At 51.4% G+C, this 20,315-nt stretch overlaps 6 protein-coding genes across 6 annotated transcripts; 3 read left to right on the top strand and 3 right to left on the bottom strand.

Moving 5' to 3' along the window:
* Nucleotides 1-540: 540 nt before the first annotated feature.
* Nucleotides 541-1,993, top strand: J7T55_011970 (uncharacterized protein; the record flags this gene model as incomplete). The annotated part of the gene is made up of 5 exons (XM_053136810.1): nt 541-603; nt 673-881; nt 1,164-1,205; nt 1,293-1,529; nt 1,591-1,993. 5 exons carry the CDS (start codon nt 541-543, stop codon nt 1,991-1,993), a joined length of 954 nt encoding a protein of 317 aa, XP_052999775.1.
* A 739-nt stretch (nt 1,994-2,732) lies between these two features.
* J7T55_011971 (uncharacterized protein) lies at nt 2,733-3,422 on the bottom strand (the record flags this gene model as incomplete). The annotated part of the gene is made up of 5 exons (XM_053136811.1): nt 2,733-2,804; nt 2,856-2,909; nt 3,067-3,111; nt 3,254-3,282; nt 3,353-3,422. 5 exons carry the CDS (start codon nt 3,420-3,422, stop codon nt 2,733-2,735), a joined length of 270 nt encoding a protein of 89 aa, XP_052999776.1.
* A 2,477-nt stretch (nt 3,423-5,899) lies between these two features.
* Nucleotides 5,900-6,361, bottom strand: J7T55_011972 (uncharacterized protein; the record flags this gene model as incomplete). Its single annotated transcript, XM_053136812.1, has 1 exon — nt 5,900-6,361. The coding sequence occupies one exon, from the start codon at nt 6,359-6,361 to the stop codon at nt 5,900-5,902; it is 462 nt and encodes a 153-aa protein (XP_052999777.1).
* Nucleotides 6,362-7,625: 1,264 nt separating this feature from the next.
* On the top strand, nt 7,626-8,058 carry J7T55_011973 (uncharacterized protein; the record flags this gene model as incomplete). The annotated part of the gene is made up of 2 exons (XM_053136813.1): nt 7,626-7,747; nt 7,860-8,058. The coding sequence occupies 2 exons, from the start codon at nt 7,626-7,628 to the stop codon at nt 8,056-8,058; spliced, it is 321 nt and encodes a 106-aa protein (XP_052999778.1).
* Nucleotides 8,059-10,581: 2,523 nt separating this feature from the next.
* Nucleotides 10,582-15,393, top strand: J7T55_011974 (fad fmn-containing dehydrogenase; the record flags this gene model as incomplete). Its single annotated transcript, XM_053136815.1, has 13 exons — nt 10,582-10,634; nt 10,735-10,846; nt 10,928-11,240; nt 11,315-11,383; nt 11,544-11,985; nt 12,042-12,114; nt 12,283-12,532; nt 12,635-12,821; nt 12,885-13,042; nt 13,099-13,205; nt 13,265-13,347; nt 14,080-14,480; nt 14,564-15,393. The coding sequence occupies 13 exons, from the start codon at nt 10,582-10,584 to the stop codon at nt 15,391-15,393; spliced, it is 3,078 nt and encodes a 1,025-aa protein (XP_052999779.1).
* Nucleotides 15,394-16,041: 648 nt separating this feature from the next.
* On the bottom strand, nt 16,042-18,639 carry J7T55_011975 (uncharacterized protein; the record flags this gene model as incomplete). The annotated part of the gene is made up of 7 exons (XM_053136816.1): nt 16,042-16,254; nt 16,313-16,483; nt 16,542-16,781; nt 16,834-16,874; nt 16,933-17,940; nt 17,996-18,111; nt 18,164-18,639. The coding sequence occupies 7 exons, from the start codon at nt 18,637-18,639 to the stop codon at nt 16,042-16,044; spliced, it is 2,265 nt and encodes a 754-aa protein (XP_052999780.1).
* Between the last annotated feature and the right edge of the window lie 1,676 nt (nt 18,640-20,315).

Consider the following 20,315-nt stretch of genomic DNA (forward strand, 5'->3'; position numbering starts at 1 on the left):
TATGTTACACTGTTATTTATCCAATCATTAGGGGATTTTATGAGTCCTTGAAGAGGTGTTTTTAGACAAAGATGCTCTGGTAAGTCTTTGAGCTAGCTAGCCTCGTTGGGACCGCGAGCAGCATTTGGTATCGCGAACTTCCACTGGGGACTCTGGCGGAAGCAGGCGGATCTTGCAGGCCGGGTAGTATAAAACAGTTCTCACAGCCCGGCTATCAACACTTCTCTCCCCTCTCACCACCTTCACGAACTCTTCAGGAATCCTTGGTCGGCAATCAACCAAGAAGGCCTCCTGTAGACTCTACCTCCAAACATCTACCACCTACCCAGCACTTGAAGTACTGCGCCCCTCCTAGTACTGCCTGACCCCCCCCTTTCTTCCAATTGACTTGGGACGAAAGGGGTGGACCTTGGGGCACAGACCTTGCGCCTCGCCGCTGGGCCTTCCTTCCCCAGGCAGCACCACAAAACTCACCTCAAATAATTTTGGGACCGACCGCGAATTTCTGACATTCGCGACCTCGACAACAAAGCCACAAAGATGGCAGCCAACGTCGAGAAGGAGCGCAAGCAGGCGTCAGACCTGCAGAAGGGTCTCGAGACCGTAAGTCAACTAACTATCTACTCATCTTTGCCGTTCCCAGCAAACGGGAAGTCTCTGACAACCAAACAGCAGCTTCTGGGCCTCCAGAGGCTGGGGTTTCTCGCCCCTCCTGCCGCCGACGAGATCCGTAACCTCGTCGCAGAGGGCATCGCCGACAAGCTCGGCGACAGCTACCGAACCTTTCCCAGTGCCCACGAGGGTACTGAGATCCGACGGGACGCGGTGCCAGAGCCATGCGCCCTCAAGAAGAATGTTGAGAAGTTTGTCGCAGCAAAACAGTAAGTTTACCCCCGTCCTACACTCGACCTGGAAGCATCGCGTCTCCCTTCGTGTCCGCCCTTTCTTTGTCAAGCACGTCTCGAAAGGCTTCACCAAAAACGACGGTTACCATTTCTCCCCCCTCCCAAGCACATTTGTGTGACGTGGTATCATGTCCACCCAATGGCTAAGTGGCCGTTATGTCAAATGTTCCTCGGCGACCCTCTACCCATTACCCTTTCTCCGATCCAGCGCACCAAAGACTCCGCGACTTGAAAATCAACAGCTAATGATCTCAACAGCGCCCCACCGAAGACCTCCAAGCCCGCGGAGCAGAAGCCTAAGTAAGTCACTCTTTTTGGGTGACACTTCCAAATTTGTACCCGACTTCTCAAGCTTCTGACGAATGGCTAATGGATTGCCAAAACCAGCATCGCCCAGGCGATCACTAAGAGGCAGCGCCAGACTTTCAATGCGCTCGCTCAAATCAAGGCCCAAGATAAATCACGACCTAACGTCAATTACACCGCCCGAGATGCTGCGAGATACAAGAAGACAGAGCCTCGCAAGAAGGCAGAGCCCAGAAAGGCAGAGCCAAAGAAGCAGATTCGGACGACCGCGCCTAACCCACCTACTTTGCCCAAGGATGCCACTTCGCAGGAATGGACGTAAGTAGCAAGCCAATCAACCTTCCGTTTTCTCATTTTTCGTTACTGACACAGGTCGTAGTGGTGAATTGAAAGCCTGGGACGAGATCCTTTCCAAGAAGGCGGGGGAATCCAACACTACTGTCCGCCCAAGTCACCAGCAGGAGCCCATCGCTGAAGGGGCTGAAAGCCTAATGGCTCGTGCTACTCCAAAAGGAGACAGCAATCTTGTTATCGGCGAAAAGATTGCGGCTTCCCCTACTCCTAAGGACGGCTCCTATGCGCTCAAGAAAGCTGCGACAGCCAAGAACCCAGATGAGGACAACAAGGAGGCTACTGCTTCGCAGTCACTGAACACCGCCGCTGCGGTTAGCGATAAAGCTTCTGATCAGAACAACACCATCGAACAGTCGGCTGCGCCCAAATCGTCTTCTGACAAGGGTAGCATCGACTTCGGCGACGACCTCATCTCCTTCAGCTATTGAAAATCACCACGAAAAACCCCGTACTCACCCATTAACGGTCATGAAGGACCTTTGATCAACCAGTAGGCCATAACTACTGAGGATCGACTCTTGTCATCTGATTGATGTTCGTTGAGATTTCTGGATTGCGAGAAGGCACCGGTCTTTGAGAACTTGCCACTTTGAGTACACGTACGAGGCAGAGATGAGAGATGAATGAGGTGGCAGATGAAATGGAAGAGGATGCGTCATTGATCAAGCATGAAGACAGCCTGGCTTGGGTGGTGTTACATATGCGACAGCTTTGCGGCCTGGTTTAAGGGGATCGCGCGCATACCTCTTGATTATTTGAGACCCTGTAGAAACGACAGCTGACCGATTGGTCTTAATGGAACGTACCAGACCTAAAGAGTCTTTCATAACATGAAAAATCACCTGAACATGCTATTACACTCTAATTGGGGAACTCAAATGTTGTGAGAGGTTTATCAGATCCAACGCGGCTCACGGGTAACATGACGGGTCGACCTTCTCCCGAAAACATGAGGAGACAATGGAAACTGGTCACTTAGGTAAATGTATAGACATTGGCATATTTCACTAATCGACATTGCTCTCAACCACCTTCACTGATCGTCTGATACTCTAAGAGAACTTTTGACTAAATACATTAATAGTGCCTTGTGTGTGGCGAGTAGACTGCTCCCCACTGGTGGAGGCACAGATGAGCCATTGGATGCTCGCTAGGAGACCTGATTTCTCACCCGGGCATTCTCTGCTCAAGGTGGCGTGTTGGACTGGCATCTGAATCCTCCCTGAGCCGTCGCGTCCACTGCTGTTTTGTCAGCGAAGATTGGGGCTCTCTTCTCAAGTTTCCACTCACCACGGCAATGACTGCTGCAACACTGATCGCTGTCTGCGATACCAGGGCAGGCAGCTGTGGACTTGTCAGTGTCTTCCCTCTGCAATTCTGACTGAAGATAACTTACTTCCAGGAGCAATGCCAACCCCCTTACCGTTCTGGCAAGAGACACACTTGCCACCTGTTCTCTAATTAGTCTAATCACTGGCCGAGGAGGCAAAGAAGAGCATACTCGTGCAGCGGTTGGAAGCGCAGTCGTAGCCGGTGCGACAACCATCTGGTCACAAAGCGTCAGTCCGGGTTCTGCAGCGCTTCGAGTATGAGGGCTACTTGCCACCGATAGAGCCTCTAGCACATTTACCAGTTGCTGTGAAAGCTTTTAGTAAGATAGACTGACGCCGGGACCTTTGAGGGCTTACAGGAATTGCATATCCCTGTGATGCATTGGCTGGGAGACTGGCATTGGGCTATTCATGTCAGACGGACGGTCAAGAATCTTTGGGATATGGGACACCTACTGCCAGCGGTTAGTTGTTGGGCAAGAGTGGAAGCACCGCATGCAAGAAGAATGAAACCGGAGAATCGCATGATGAAGGTATCCTAAACGTGTCTGACTACTGGGCTGTTAAGAGAACGAAAGTTGAAGTACGAGATTAATAGTATATAAATGCAGCGAAGGTTGAATTCGGAACATAAAGGGAGCGGTTTCAGAGAACAGCATCGTGAAGCTTTATATATCGGCCACGCATCCTTTGAATAGTACCAGAGCTGTTGTCGTCGAGTCGACTACACTGCCACAAGTTGATTGACGCCCGGGAAGACCGCCTGGAGGGAGCCAACTGGAGAGAAGCTAGGGGGTCGGGAAAAGGCTGGGCAATTGCCAAAAATGAAACGAAGAAGTCTAGACTATGAGGCTGATGATACTGTCAAAAAAAGAAGAGACAGGCTACAGGTAAGCTTCGCCTACAAATGGAATGGCTCGCGCACGTTGCGCCCTGTGTCATATACCTCTTTCGTAAACAGGCTTGCCTTTAACAGGGTTTTCTTGCTTCGCAGTCCCGGCCGATCCGCGAGCTGGCATTCCCAACCATATCTTAGCTCCCGGTTCCAGCACTAGAAATAAGACGACGTGGTTTCAAAGCTTCGGATTAGCTGGCCACTATATCTCTATTCTTGGCAGGGCATTCGGAATTGTGCATCGACCGGTCTGGAGCCTCAAGGCTTTTGAATTTCTTCTTGCTTGGGCCATGTGGTACTTGAACTAAGTTTCGACACGATTTATTTCAAACTTTGCATCGTCTTCCATAATTCTTGTCGGGCACACGACGGTACAAGCGACCTTGCTGCACATCCGTCGGTCTTTTTAACATATTTCCGATTCGGCGCAAACAAGCTTGAAGGTGCAAATGCCGTTAAAAGCCAAAATAGAGTTACCGCTCCACGATCTGGTCTCAGCAGCTGATGTTTGAAGGTTATGCGAATCAACGGTCTTTACAGCAGTCGCCTGACTTGCACCGTATCCAGACGCTGACCTCTAGACCCAGGAAAGCATTCAACTACATCTGGAAGACAACGATGTATGTAGTTGGTTGTCACGCTTCTGCAAAGCCACACAATACATGGCGATCTCGACGCCAATTCCCGGGCCGGCGTTTCTCTTTTTTTATATGGAAGCATGGAATTGGACACTGCTTTGATAGCGAGCCGATAGTTTGCCTCGAACTATCTAAGTTCATCGAGATAAGCCTAAATTAAAGCCACGAGCAAGAGCGTTTCATCAACTCGCGTGGTCTCGTATCCCAGCCTGCTCAGCCTCGAGGCGCGGAATGGCACTGCTCAAAGCATATAGGCCTGGCCGGTCTGAACGAATCGAGGATGAAAATGGGAGGCCTTGAGTCTCAAGAAGCTGAAGTCTTCGCGATTGGTATGATCTAAATTATATATATATGCGACTATAAAATGATCATTGCAGCTTCTGCCCTGCGTACTACGTCCTGTGGTTGCATTAACGCGTGATCTTGAGGAACAGACAGAATACGGGATCGGCTTCAGCGTAGCATAGATGAATTTAGTTCACTGCATTCCACTACGCTGGCTGTGTAGATCTCGAAACTTACCATGATTCCGGAATGTCGTGTTGGCTCAAGAGAGTTCATCCAATACCTGGACTTGGAATTGATGGAACCTGTTGTCGAGCGTCGTATACCAAGTAGGGCTGAGCAGGTTTCTGGATGTCAATATCATTATGATGGCATGGATTGATCAGCTTGATAATGTACTCTGAACGGAGCCGCTAGTTCTTTGAGGAACGTCGAATGCTAGAACGCTGGCAGCTTCAGGGCTGAACATCAAGCATGACGAATGTCAAGTCTGGAATGAGAGAAGAGATAGACTATTTCCTGCCCAAGGAGGGCCGTCTGGTCGAGAAGCAGTGCCATCATGGTCAATACCGAGCAATCTACTACAAGTCCTTATTTGGGTTTCCTAGGTAGGTCATGTCGGTGAATGTGGGCCATAGAGAGAGATCGACTGGCCAGCGATTTTGTCTCCGACAAACGGATCTTTGGGAACATGCAGATGTACGAAGCACTCACTCGTTTTGCCGGGGATGACACCATTGGTTCCTTCGCCAAACAGCTGCATGGGGGAAAAAGAGCTATATGCCGCCTGTGTTCCATTTCCGGGACGCGCGAGCTAGCCCAAGAATAGCCTGTTGCTAGAGTGCTCTCGGGTTAAGAGGAATTAAAAAGCGTGAGCGCCAGCCCGACTGAGATGAATTGTCGATAGAGACTCGTAACAGTAGGTAGTGACACATCGATGATGAGAATTTTGTAGAGAATTTTTCTTCTTCTAAATAAGTCGAACAAACGCTGGGGATATCCTATATCTTCAATCGAAAATATCGCCGTTCGAGGGCGGCTGCTTTAGTTATGATAGAGCCTGATGCACCCAAGACTGAAATGCCAATTTTCCGTCACCCAACCATCATTAAAAATACCTATACGTCTTCTCGGCATCAAAGGTCCCTCTAGTACCAGGACCTAGCCTTTCCAAACTTCTCGCCCTTACTGACAGGCATAGTTCTGCCAGATGGAAGAGCCCACGCCGCACGACGTGCCGTAGATGGTGAGCGGCAGGTCGGTGCACTCGTGCGTCTGCTCGCCGTTGGTGGCCACGGCCGTGACCTGCGACGCGGCCTCGCCGTTCTCTGCGCTGTCAGCGCACAGCAGTGAGAGGCCCGTCACGCCCTCAAGTGCGAACTCGTGGCCGCACAGCGGGTTCGAGGGGAACCCGCTGTTGTCGGCCTGCACGACGGTGGTGCGCGTCGCGTTCGTGTTCGGGTTGCACGCGTCTCCCATCGTCGTATGGGTCGGCGTCCACGCCACGATCTCGTGCCCATGCCCGTAGGCCAGCCAGCCCAGCGTGATGGGGAAGGGGTTGACCGCAGTGGTCTGCCGAACTGCGGTGGGGTTTGCTGTGATGGTGGTGGCCAGGGCCAGCGCGCTTATGATGATGTTGGTGTACATTATTGCGGTTCCTGAGGCGTTGTTGTAGAATGATTACGTTTTTGATATTGCAAGGACTCCACTAGTCGCTCGTTATTGTGACAGAGTAAGGAATTGACTGAGATTAAGACGCGGTAGATCAAGAGGTGTATTGTTGACCAGGACGAAGTGTTGATTAAGTATGCTCCTCAACTTTACTGAAGAAGGATCGAGCTATTATTATATCCAATCCCAGAAGTTAAGATTGATATATAGAGAAAATGAGCGTAGAATTGCTGGCTAACTCTAGTGTAGGACGAGTGGCTCTGTTCTGCCTTCCTTCCTTCGGTCCTCCGAAATACGAGTTTTGTCAGCTGACCATTGGCTCGCTCGCCACGCCAGACTCAGCTCTCGTAAAGCGGAGCGCACACCGCGGCTAAAGTAACATCAGCCCTGATACAGTAATGCTCTGCACCGTTGAAGGTCCTTGAATAAACGGTTGTCGAATTAAAATTTGGTACAGCAGCACCAATGCCCTGTAATTCTGCCTGTGCTGCAAGCCGGTTCTTCACAAGAAAAATACGAGTCTGAATCTCCTTTCATCCTGGTCATTTGAATGAGATGTCTGAGCCTTTTGCACTTTAACTGTTGGAAGACAGTCATTCTGTCCTTCCGACGCAGTCATCGAAACATCGTGATCAACATTCTGAAAAGAAAAGCAAGACCCTGCAACACCAACGCCTCAAGAACGCCTTTCAATGCGATAGAGTCTTGGCAACACCATCCAGTGCATTCCATGAAATCTGACAATTTACAGATAGATGGCATCGGTGTTCAGCGTGTTCTCGCGCCTCGCCAACGTAAGAACCGGATTCTTGTGCGACCTGAGCTGCAAGCCTGCATGTGCGACAACGTGCCAGCGCCATCTTTGCATGATTCCGCTCGCTTGACGGTTCCGCCCCAGAGCCGACGGCTGCCCTCTTTCTTTGCTATTAATTATCGCTTCCACTTCACAAGAGACCGACGAAGAGCCCAAACCTGCCTACCACTCACATCCTTTGGCCGAACATTGAAAATATCCTTCAGTCATCACCGGAGGGAGCAACCCTGGGCCCAATTCTCGATGGTAATCGGATGATCGGCTGGCCCTGATCGAATTGGTCATTGATTAAGTCCAGGGTGCTGTGTGTCATTTGCCGGAATCTCGACTTCCAATTCCCCCGTCCCAGGGAATCTAACTCAGCGGGAGTATGACCCCTCAAATTCTCACGACTTTCTCTGAGCATGGTATCTCAGCTAACCGAGGATGTGCTTCTGCTGGGTTGTGGTCAGCATCGGCCGTTCATGGGGTGATTTGTCTCCTATCACCGAAGTCCACATCAGCCTCAAGGCTGACGGTGACGTGGGAGTACGGGGCGGTGCCAATCGGTTTGTCCAGTTATAGATCCCAGACGGAAAGCCATCTTGTCAGTCCATGCTTACGTCGACGCGTTTCCTTGCTATCGAGACAAAACGCTGACATCTTGACAGGCGCTCCAAGTGAGATACCATCAGCATTTGGGTCCATCCCGGTGAAATATGATGTCTCTGAAAGCGTCCAGTCGGAGTCGAGTATGGCTGTTGCGCCTGAAATGGACTCAGGACCAGGTGAAAAGTCAAATGAGCGAGGACAGCTGCAATCACGATACGAGCGACAATGGTTGCAACTACTGCCTCGCGCTGGGAAGATTACCGCGTGATCCACGAAAGCGCGAGAGGCTTGTGACCTGCTCAATATCCTCATCCCCTTGCCATGTACCAAAGCATTTTCATATGCAAAGGATTACCATCCTGTGAAACTGCGGCTCATGCGCTTGTCTGAACCTCTGCGCAGAGCCGACTTGGGCCTAAGCACACATCAACGCCAATGTACCTAGGTGGGAAGTCACAAAGATCGAGTCCATTTGTGAAAAAGATCAGAAATATGCAGATCTGAGAGAATGAAAGAAAGACAAGCAGATCCAGGCTGTCGGAACCCCTGAACGACTAGCAACACTAGACCAAGCCTGTAATGCTAGTACGGTGGAACGCAGATAGATACAAATATTACGACATGATTTGTTCAGACTTTGTAATGATATTTGATTTTAGACTCTCACAGACATCCTGATCTGGGTGGAGAGCCAGGGCTGTTTCTCCATTCCATCCACAACGCGACATGTTCACAGTGCTGCTTGGTACACAAGAGATCACGGCTCACACTCCAAAGTCATCACATGGTCACCTAAACAACACAAGAACTTCGTGCCAACAGGAAACCAAAAAACGGTCACCACACATCGCCACATCGAAGACATCACATGCAATGTCAAAAATTATACACCATCATCGATCTCCAGTTTCCATATTCACAGCCGTAACTCATCTCCGACCCCATAGATGTGTAAGATCAACCGAATCAACGATGAGAAAAAGACATCACTAATCTGCTGCATTCTGAAATGCCACATTGAATGTGCGTCGTGCACATAGGGGGTATCAGCCCAATCCCAGTTTCCAAGAAAAGAAATGGGAATACCAATATCCAGGAGGAAAAGTTTAACAGTTGAGAGAAGACTTGCGGATTTCCCTTCTTCATAATGCTTTGCCATGCAATTCCGCACTCATGGCTCATCAAAGTAAGGCGAAAACGCTATACACTCAAGTAGCCAGTTAAACGAAGAGGAGCAGCCATGGAAGAAAGATCCGATGACCCTCGGCGGTGTTCCTCATATTACTCCTCGCCCTGGAATTCTCACTCCCACTCGCGCTGGACTCAGGTCACTCTTCGCTACGCTTGATAAACTCGGGTTCAGTGTTGATGTTATAGGTCCTGCGAGTCCCTATGTCAAGGCCAGAACTGATTCCTCTTTCCATGAGCTATACGAGCCTGTAACTAGTCTTGAACAATAGTCCCAAATACCACATGACTAGTGAGGGCTTAGATGTTTTGCCAAATGCGCCAACAGCCCCAGAAGGATGACCACCCTCAGAAGTCTGAAAGTGATAGTGGTCTCAAGTAGTTTAGGAGAAGCTGTAGCAAGCGCAAGTCACACATCAGAGCTCTCACTCAGTACCAGCTCTCAACAGTCTCGTTGAACTGAGGAATGGCATTGGTCCACTTCTTTACATGAAAGATTGGATATGCGAGTGACTCAAAACTGTCTTTTAGAACACCACTCCAGGACTTAGCTCACCTGCCTTTCCCGGCCTCCACGATACCCGGACCTAGTAGTACGTGCACGCAAGATATATCTTTGTAGTTTTCATATCATCTGGAACCTTGTACTTATTGATGCTTTATTCCGTGTTGGGAAGATCTGATCAAGTCTTCAATCACTAGTGTTCATTATTAGCACACGTGCAACTGGGTGTCAGATGATTTTGCACTATGTTATGTCTGGCACCTTTCGGTAAACCTATAATCCCTATCTGACAGACACCCATGTCAATACATCGTAAATGGAGGCCTAACTCCGAAAGCTCTGACTGGATTAGCGGTGAAGTTGTCATCGTCGCTTTGGTAGTAGAAACGGCGGTTTGAGCGGGAGGCCGCGGGTAGGAGACCCAGAGAGTATGGTCACTTAGTCCGTTTCTATATTGGCTTGGCCAAATCATGACTATAATGCATTTTGCTTGGTTGGGCATGAAGCCCTGGCAAACTTCCCCAACTTTGTATGAGTTGACTGAATCGCCAGGAGCTAGATCCATGTCCACCTTGCAAGATGCTTGCTGCGGAGATGTTACCATTGGTGGTACCAAACCCCTCTTCTCCCAGCTCGTCCGCCGATCTCATTCTTATGTTTTCAACTCCTCCACCTGTCATATTCTGCTGCTCTTTCGAACTGATGGCTCCACAGAGCTTGAAGTTCTTGGCATGTCACCTTGTGACGCAGCAGTGCTCAAAATGACAACGGTGGATGTGTATTTGCTCCTCAAGCCCCTTTCATCCATGGGCTTGACTGTCCTGTTGATTTAGACCTGAACACCGTATGTGCAAATTCGAGGACCAGGCTTCAGAGGTTTCTTAAAAGGAATTGCAAACAAGCTACATCCGCAAAGATAGAGCCTATTGTACGGCATGATTGTGTGCACGTTGAGCAACACAATTTCTCGGAAAGCTAGGAGTCTCGTCAAAAATAGTACATCTATACTAGATTCCTTTTCTGGCTATACTTGTGATTACATCGTCCTATGGGTTCCTCGGAACAACGAGAACCAGATCGACAACCGCCCCAAATCACATGGTCGCCAAAAATTCAGGCACGCATCTCCTCACATCAGAAGAAATCGTTGGGTTCGTCAGGGGGCCCAGTACCAAGTTCCAGACAGCCGCCCAATGACAACCCCGAGCGCGTCCGCATTAGGCAACTCAAATCCGTCCTGACATCTCACAGGCCTCTCCCTGTCGCTGTCAGGGGGTCGCCTTGGCATCTCCGCACTCCTCATGAGAGGGCCACACCGGGTGCAGCTGCGAGGCGCAGGTCAGGGACCCGCGATGCAAGACAGGTGCGGCGTCCGCGGGCGGCTGCTCGTCACGCGGGAGGGTGGGTTGATGTGACACCAGCGCGGGCACGTTGGCAAACATAGGGAAGGAGGGCTGTTCGCCCCGAGGTCACGCTGCTGCTGCTTGGGGACGATGGAGAAAAATGTCATGTCCATGCCCGCGGGCCCGACTATTTCTTGGGACCTGTCCCCAGCTTGCACCGGGCTCTTGAGGTGCTGAGGGCACCCAACCGTCGCTCGACAGCCGCTGCAATGAGGTCCTCGAACAATCTCGTCACTGTGGCACTCGCTCTCGCGGGCGGTGTCAGGGCTATAGAATATGATTCCTTCGATGGCCCTGGCTTTCCCACCTGCTACAATGTCACGGCAGTGCATAACGCCACGAGCGTGGACGAGAGTGAGTTTGAGACATCTGGGTGGATCACCCACTCAGAAACCTTCCGGAAAGAGGCTGACCGGGAACTTTCATAGTGGTATCCCTCGTCCAGGCCGCTGCTGCCTCAGGTACACAGGTTCGTGCAGGAGGCAAGGGGCATATGTGTAAGTCGTACCCGAGGATCATTATACTTCCTTGTGGTTTCCTCGATGGATGGCCTAGCTCCAAGTTGGAAGAGTCTCAAGTGAAGCATTGATGCATGAAGCCATGAAGCCACACGTCACACAATCCAGCCACGTAGAAAGCTAACAGAGAAACTTGAAGGGTATGACACACAATGTGCCGACCTGCCAACTGAGATCATCCGAACAGAGTTTGTGAACAACATCTCCGACTTCGACCTCCCAGAGGGCGCCGAATCAGGCACCGTGGTCGTCGAGGGCGGTGTGACTTTCTTCGAGCTCGCCGACTACCTCCACGCACGTGGCGCCAACATCGGTACCGGCCTTGTCAACTGGAACATCTCCCTCGGCGGTAGCGTGGCCATGGGCGCCCACCGAACATCGCTGAGGGAGGACGCCGTGGTGGTGGGCGGCGTGTTGTCGATAGACATTATTGATGGCACCGGCAAGATCAGGACCGTTGAGAGGGACGAGTCCAATGACGAGTGGCTTGCGGCGTCGACCTCGTTGGGGCTTTTGGGCATCATCGCGAGGCTGAAGATGAAGATTTACCCCGAGACTGTGCTCTATGCGAATCAGAACACGTAAGTGTCGCGGTTGTACCAACCTTTCCGCGAGTGTGTGGGCTGACGAGGTGAAGGCTCGATGAGGCCGACGTCCTCAATGGCGATATCGAAGCGCTGATAGCACCCTACCTGACAGCAAATCTCTGGGTAAGTCAATCATCCCCTTCTTTTAGTTGAGATATAGTTCTGACAACCCGAAAGTGGTGTAGGTACTTCCCTCCGTTAAGGGGCTCCATCTGTTCCTGCGTGGACCCCCAGAAGGACGACCTTAGACTCAGCAGCGAGCAGTGCTGACAGAACACAGGGCCATACAAGAGAAAGTTTCACCAGAGATACTACGATGTCATCGGCCCAAACGACACAAACCAAAACGGCCTCCAGTCCACCTTCTCCGTGACTGCAGTCGAAGCCGCCGCTGCCATCTCCATCCTGAACACCGGAAAGGCCCTCGCGACATCTAACATGCTTGCCGAGGAAATCTTTTTTGGTATCTGGGAGAAGCCTAACTTCCACACGAAGGACACCAATGAGGAGATCACAACCTGGCCCGTGACAGGCTATAATTGTGCGTGGAATTCTGTCCAGGTTTTCTTTCATTATCTCTCTCCTCACAGGAGCCTCTATGTAACTCCTCAAAAAAATTGCTGCAGATTCTAATATGTCTTAGATGACGTCCTTATTGGCGGCCTATATCCGGATCAGAAGGCAGAGTGGGACTACGACCTCCGTGGCTACACGTTGGAGTTGGCATTCCCCGTTACCCTTGCCAACAAGATGCTGAAGAGGGTGAGGGAGCTGTTCGACGCGCAGTGGAACGAGAAGTTGATTGTTATGACTGCGACGTATCGAAGCGGGTAAGCAGGACCTGGGGACTCTTGGAACACGACTCAAGAACTGACGCAAGGGCTTTGTCTCAGCATCAACATCAAGTTCGGCAAGCCGCATTTCGACCTTCTCGGACAGGTGACCACCGGCACTTCAGATGGGGCCGACTGGAGCAGGGGGGCTATCATGTTCGACTTCCCCTCGTTCAGGCCGAACATCGGTGACCACCTGCGTTTCAACGAGCCATTTTGTGAGATATTGTTGGCCCTTCGGATGTGTGGGCAAATGAAGACTGACCATCCGCAGATCACAATCTGTCGCAGACACTCATCAACGAGTTCCCCTGCAGGCCTCACTGGACAAAGAACACCAGGGAGGTTCTTACACAGGCCGTCAAGAACCTGGACCAAGACGTAAGTGTTGCGTACTGTACATTTCGAAAGCTCATCAGACTTTGCTGACACCACGACAGCACATTGCAAGATTCAAGGCCGTGAGAGAGGATTTTGACCCGAACGGAATCTTCAGGAGCGTTGTCGGAGAGATCATTGGCGTGTACTAGATTGAGATCCCGTAGACAGTAAATGCCTATGACGGTCAATTGTTGAAGCTTGAGATCAAACATTGTTGCAAGACGTACGAGTCATCCTCTCTGCCTCTCAAAAGTGCCCATTTAAGCAAAGCCTCGTAAGGAGACCTCCCATTCAATACGTCACGCTACCTTGGGAGCGAATGAGTGCAGTACGAGTTGAAAACAGTCCTGTTGATATGTGTGGCCTACTCAAAGTCATTCCCTTGACGATAGATTGAAGCGAGGCCTTTCGTACTTTTGGGCCGGTGATCCAAATCATTGCTTGACCTCGTCAGAAGCCGGAATCAAGAGCTGCCTCACCACGTTAAATAAAACAGAATGACCCAGCTGTAGGTCTCGTGCTGCTGGATAGTCTCCAAGTGTAGCTAATGCCTGTAAGCCACGACATGATCACCTGTTCCTTGAGAAGCTCTGAGTGCAGCTGGCGGGCTTCGTCCTTGCTTAATGCTGGTAGATCTACCTGGACCAGTCGCTTGAGAGACACACGCATAGTAAAATTGGAGATGTAATGCGGAATAGGCTCCGTGAGATGTAGATTGAAGTTTCAAGCAGGCGTTGACTGCATGTGGTATGCCTTCAATTTGGCGGGGCCAGCCAATCGGGCATTTAGCGAGGACCCCTGCAGATCGGCCCCAGATCTGCTACCCCTGTAAGGCGTTGGAAAAATGTCCCACCTCCCGGTGTCTAGTCCACAGCTCCGAGTCTCATCGCATCATCAAGGTCCTCGACCACCACAATCCACCACCTATATCCCCCAACATGAAGCCACCCACAAGGCTCGCCAGCCAGGCGATCCCGCGGCTCTTCGTCTGCAGCCGATCCAGCTATGTAGCAGCCCGCCCCATCGCCAGCAGGGCCCTCCACTCCTCATCCGCCGACCCAGCCAACGTTGCCCCCTTCTGCGCGACCGGCCCTCCACCGGAGCCCCCACAGCCGGCCGCAGAACACCCCTACGCCAAGGTCGAGAGGAGGAGGAAGCAGGCCGAGCTGCTCAAGAACGCAAAGGAGATCCGGGACGCCAGCAGCGGCAAGAACTCCGGGAAGTCGCCGCTGAAGAAGCGCTTCTGGCAGGACGTCCACGTCAAAGAGGTCGATGGTGCGCAGATCCACCTAACATCCCCTAAGCCATCTTTTGTCTTTCGCAGACATGAATTGCTAACGAGCTTGCTGCTTCTCCAGGCGCCTACCAAATCTACCTCGACTCACGGCCCCTGCGCCACCCAACGACCAAGGCCATCGTCAACGTGCCGCTCTCGAAACCGTACCTGGCGCACGCCCTCGCGCTGGAGTGGGACCTTCTCACCTCAGCCCAGCAGGCGACCAAGAACCACCTGATCCCGCTGACGTCGCTCGTGTGCCGCGCGCTGGACATCGCTGAGGATGATGCCAAACACGCGGGCTCACCGTCATCGTCATCGGGCGGCTTCGCCCCGATCCGTACCGCCGTGGCCGACACCCTCCTGCGCTACCTCGACACCGACTCGCTGCTGTGTTGGGCGCCGCCGGCCGAGCCCCTCTCACCGGAAGAGACGCCCCTGCGGGAGCTGCAGGAGCGCACGGCCGGCGAGGTCATTGGGTACTTGAGCACGCACGTCTGGCCCGGCGTGGAGATCGAGCCCGTGCTAGATGAGGGGCTGCTAATGCCCAGACAGCAGAAGCCTGGCGTGAGGGAGGTCATCCAGGGATGGGTGATGGGCCTGGAAGCCTGGGACCTGGCTGGGTTGGAGAGGGCGGCTCTCGCCGGCAAGAGCTTGTTGGGCGCGGCAAGGCTGGTGGTAGAGTGGAGCGAAGGTAGTGCCGGGCGTGCTGTGAGGGATGTATCTGGGACAAGTAAGAGTAGTAAGAGGACGTTTGGCATCGAGGAGGCGGCCAAGGCGGCCAGCCTAGAGGTGGATTGGCAGACGGGCAAGTGGGGAGAGGTTGAGGATACCCATGATGTGGAGAAGGAGGATCTGCGTAGGCAGCTGGGAAGTACAGTGCTCCTAGTCTCAGGAAAGGGGGCATGGTAAATAGCTACTTAACTTGAGACAATAGCAAAGCAAGAGGTCAAGACAGTCCACCGAGGTTCAGCAAGGCTGTGCCGTGGTATGCATGTAGTTGGCTCCAAAAATGTGCTTTCCTTTTTCTTATGGGGCTCCTATGAAAGCTAAGAATATCCCCCACTGATCTCAATGCTGTCCTTGAGCTACCTGTGAGAACTATCATGCTTTGATCCCAAAGGACCAAACCATGGCAGCCAAATGTCAATATGCCCACTTACCCAGCTAAAGACACAGCAGATCCAGAGCATCTAGGACGCCGAAGACCTGCCATCACACCACCATGGAGCAACCCAGATCATCTCAACTTCTCCGCCGAGAAAAGAGCTGAATGTAGCGAATTTCAGCTGATAAATCCGCAAAATCCCGAAACCAAAGGCCCTCAAGTCTCAAGATGACCGCCTCCGTGTCCGAGACAAATTGCTGCCCCAAAATCCCCATATTTTTGGTTTCCGTATTTTACAAACCTCCCAAATAAACAAGCCACTCAATGTGACGAGTCGTTTTGTGCTGGCCGATTCCTTAGATCCATCTCACCACTTTTGGCCGGAACTCCGCTGATGGCAAAAGGTGTGTCTGCGTGATGGAGCGCAGACAGGGATTGCTGTGCGTCCACTTCTAAGCAGCATCCTCCTGCTGGCTTCCCAAAGTTGTGCCGTTGTATGCGAAACTCATAGCGCGGTCCGGAAACTGTGCTGCCTCCTCCATCTTCTCAATGGTCAGGCCTCTCTGAACCAGCTTAGCCTTCTGCTTCGGCTGTCTGTAGTGGTCGAAATTGATGGTGCGGCTAGTCATTGCATATCGACGGATGCCCTCGGGGATCACAGTGTGCTTCGCTTTCCGTTAGCAGAGACATCAACCATTCAAACCTATTGGATGGGCAACCTACATCAGTGAGAGCTTGGAGGCGGGTGTCACACATGGTGGCAACGTCTCCGTGTCGCAGCTGCACTTCGAGAATAGTCTCGCCCTTCTTGAACCGTAGTGCCATCCTTCCGGGTGATCCGAAAGAGGCCGTGCTTATCACGCCCGTCAACTGGTCCTCACCATCATCATGCCACTTTGTTGCTACATTAGCGCTGAATTTTCACCTAGGAGGATCACTGTAGCCAACTTACATTGATCTTGTCAGTCTCGCGGTATGCCAGAGCTAGCAACTCGTTGAAGGGCTTCTGTGGCGTGTGAATAGTGGAGCCCGCAATGGGCCGATAGTCTTTTCTGGTAACCATGAGCTGAGAGCTCTTCAGTGCTTTCTCTCCAAAATGCTTCAGATAAACAAGTGACTGCAGGACTACATCAGGAGCATCATTGAACGGCTTTGTGGCGATGTTCTTGACGCCAAAGTCATAAAGAGCTCCCTTGATATCGTTAGTATGATATACAATAGTATCTACAATTTGAACAACTCACAAAGTTGGACTGAAAATGGCGGGTCAGAGTCTCGCTAGTGCCTGTACATTGTCAGTAAAGACATTTGAGTGGGAAATTTGGTCTTTGTATGGGACTTACTTCCTGGACAGCGAGCAGGGTTTCGCTGAAAATGCATGTTACTGCCCGCAGCCTCAATGCCTGTGTAAAGCTCATTGGCACCGCCTGAGGCTTTCTTTGCAGCATCACTGGGCCGCTCAACCACAAAGCTTCCAATCAGTTCCCAACGAGCATTCTTGATCATGTAGATGAATCGAGTGGACATGCCGTCTTCATCGTTCTCGACGAATAGGTCCACATAATCTTCATTCTGCTTGATGGTCACACCATCTTCACGCAGGCCGGCGTTCTTGGCTTGAAGCTTGAGTGTGTGTGCCTTGTTCTCCTCCTCGACTTTGTTCAAGGGGTATGGGAGAGGGGCTGCGTTGTACTCAAAGCCACAGTTACAACACGCCAATCTGTCCCAGTACTTTCGGGAGGTGCAGCATCGGCACTTGGGGCACGTCATGCCTCCACGAAGAGCCTTCTCCGTGCCGTAATTCTCCCCACCCTCAATCAAAGCCTCTGGAAGTGGCTGAAACATGGTGGGAATGTTCAGAAGATTCTCATAAGTGGTGATGTGGTTGATGAAGTCCTTTGAGTACCGCAGCTCCTTGTTGTCATCACCAATTTGACTCAACATGTTGCCGGCGACCTGGAAAAACTCTTTGCATCCATCCTCCAGACAGACCCAAGGCGCGTTGTCGAAGATCTTTGGGCCTACTTTTCCGCAGCTAGTGCATGACGTCTCCTCAAGGACATTAGTAGTCTCTTGGGTGTCGTCGCTGTCATTGGCATTGTTCTCTTCATCGAGAGAATTCTCGAGAGTGGCGTCATGTTGGTTGTCGTCCTTCCAATACCATGGCTTCGAAGCAGGGTCCATGGTCTGAAGCATGACTTTCCAGACTTGGTAAGGCTCCCGAACACTCTCAGGCTTCACCATCTCTTTCCAAATCTTCGTAACCATGAACGTGGCCAGCTCCACAAAGGCTCCATGATCACGCACATCCTTCGGCAAGATGAGGTTCGCAAAGTCAGGGTGATCTTTGCCTAGATACCATTGAATTAGTATGATTCATGCCAAGGAAAGATATGTGAGACCCACCTATGATGATGACAACCGGAGTGTCCACTGCAGCCTCCCAGGACTCGACCATGGTCGGCTTAGTGTTGTTGCGAACCCAAGGACCCTTCCCGTCCTGCTGCTCACGACCACCGCCGCTGTGTAGGAGTCAGCACAAGCAACGCTATGAAGCCAGTGAGGAATACTTACGCGCAGGTGATCAGCTTGGTACGGCCGAGGAAGTCTCGAGGCTCGGAGTACTTGTTGATGTACAAAGAGAAGAGCTTCTTGTCTTTCGTGTAGGCGCCGGCATTGTGTGACCTGTAGAGCTTCTGCGAGTCACAGAGGCCTGACCGTGTCATCGCCCAGACAGTTGGTGGGCCATCAGGAAAATCTGGCTCGGTTTTAGCAACTTCGTCAGTCGAGAGGGCAGATGCCGGATCATCTCCTATGACATCGTCGCTGGCTCGTGAACGCTTCTGGGCTGGCTCAGACTGGAATGCCTGGGATGCCTGGGATGCCGCACGCTTTCGAGAAGCACGTGTCGTAACCGAAGTCGTCGTAGCCGAAGGAGCCGTAGCTGAAGGCGCCGCAGTCAAAGGCGCCGCAGCGGAAAGTGCCGCCACGCTAGACCTGGTGACCTTGGAGCTCGGAAAGAACTTATTAATCCTGACCTGAGAAGACATGGTTTGTGCGGATATCTGTGAATTCTGGAATTTTGATATATATGTATTAGTAGGTGCTCGATTGAAGATCGATATCCCAGGACTTGTTAGTTGAGCGATGGAAACAATGACAAGGGGCAGTTGAAGTAAGAGAGAATCTGTTGTCTCAAAACTTTGTTCTCAAGTTCAATAGTACAAGGCCATAGGCATAAGTAATCGAGGATATGATGAAATGCACAGAGACACTTGGCATGTGTGTCTTGATGCAGTGAGAAGAAAGTGGAAGCAGAATCGGTCAAGAATTGAACAGTGTCTTTTTCCTAGACACAAGGCTGTGCAGAAGAGTTGACCCAACCCTGATGAAGCCTAGAGAGAAGGTAACAGAGACTGGAGAGCAGAGGAAGGAAGGTGGAAGGTTTGTGCCTGATTAATAGTGCTCAAGATAACGACAAAGGTACCAGAAATGTTCAGTGAGAGTGATCTTTTGTGCGTCCAAATCTGCCATGCGTGATACTTCATGAATGAAGTTTTTAAATGTGCAGGAGTCGGGTCAATCATGGACACGAAGCAAACGGAACATTCTGAGGTTTGTAACATTGGAGAGGAGTCCACGCAGACCGCAAGGTAGTCTTGCACAGACTTGTGAAGGTTTGGGTATGACATTCTGGGGGATATCAAACAACAAACGAAACAGAAAGGGCAGCAGCAGCAAATATTCAAGTGCTCAAGGTGTGGCCAAATGATACAACATGAAAGAAAGAAGGTAGTAGTAAATATAAAGGTACTCACCAAATAGGCAGGTTCGATGGGCGGTCTTTGTAAAGAATGGAGTTTCCCCGGGGCGTGTGGGTAAGTCCTACCGAGTCCACGTAGGTATGAGGTGCAAGTGCGACCTTGTAGACTTGGTGGTGCGGTTGCGTGATAAGTGGCGTGAGGTTCAAATGGGTCTGTGAAGGGAGTCTTGGTCGAGAACTTTGTACGTGAAGAACACCCGTAGGTTCAATTGCAGCCGCGAGGTTGTGATCCGCCGGGACGCTGTACGTGAAGAATGTCGTTAGGTTCAGGGGAGGATGTTAAGGACCCGTCGGTGGGAAAACTTGTACGTGAACAACGCCGGTAGACTCAAGCGAAGCTACGAAAGGTTTGTCGGTTGAGATCTTGTACTTGAAGAATGCCGTGAGGCTCAAAGGAAGGTGCGACGGATGCCGATTGGGAATCTTGTATATGTGAAGAGTGTTGTGAGGTTTGGGGAAAACGGCTGGGGAGGCTTCCGTTTGGAAGTGGACCAGCAAAACAGGGTTCAAGATGCACTCACGGATTTGACGATGTTCAGGAATAGAAGGCAGGGCCAGTGATCAGGGATGGTCTCGGTCGGGAATGATCTTGGTCGGGCTTGATCTTGAAGATGTCTCGAGGATGGGGAACTGGGGGAACGTGAATGCGACCGGTAAGGTGATGCCCTCAAGTGTCTGTTGGCACCAAACAAGGAGGAAGAAAGGGAAGGTAAGTGATATCGCTTGTCGAGAGGTCAAGACTTGAAAACTTTGCCGGCGGCAAGGTGAGTTGAGTGGCTTCCCACTGTAGTCAAGTGATATCGGACGAAGTGCTCCTCTGAATGTGCTGAGAGTGGTGGGATAACGAAGGTACTCTCTGAATGTTGTCAAACGGTGTGCAATGAGAGTGCTGTGTGGGCTGCT

The sequence above is a fragment of the Diaporthe amygdali genome (genome assembly GCF_026229845.1).
Source record: "Diaporthe amygdali strain CAA958 chromosome Unknown NODE_2_length_3802984_cov_64_841326, whole genome shotgun sequence".
Lineage (NCBI taxonomy): Eukaryota > Fungi > Ascomycota > Sordariomycetes > Diaporthales > Diaporthaceae > Diaporthe > Diaporthe amygdali.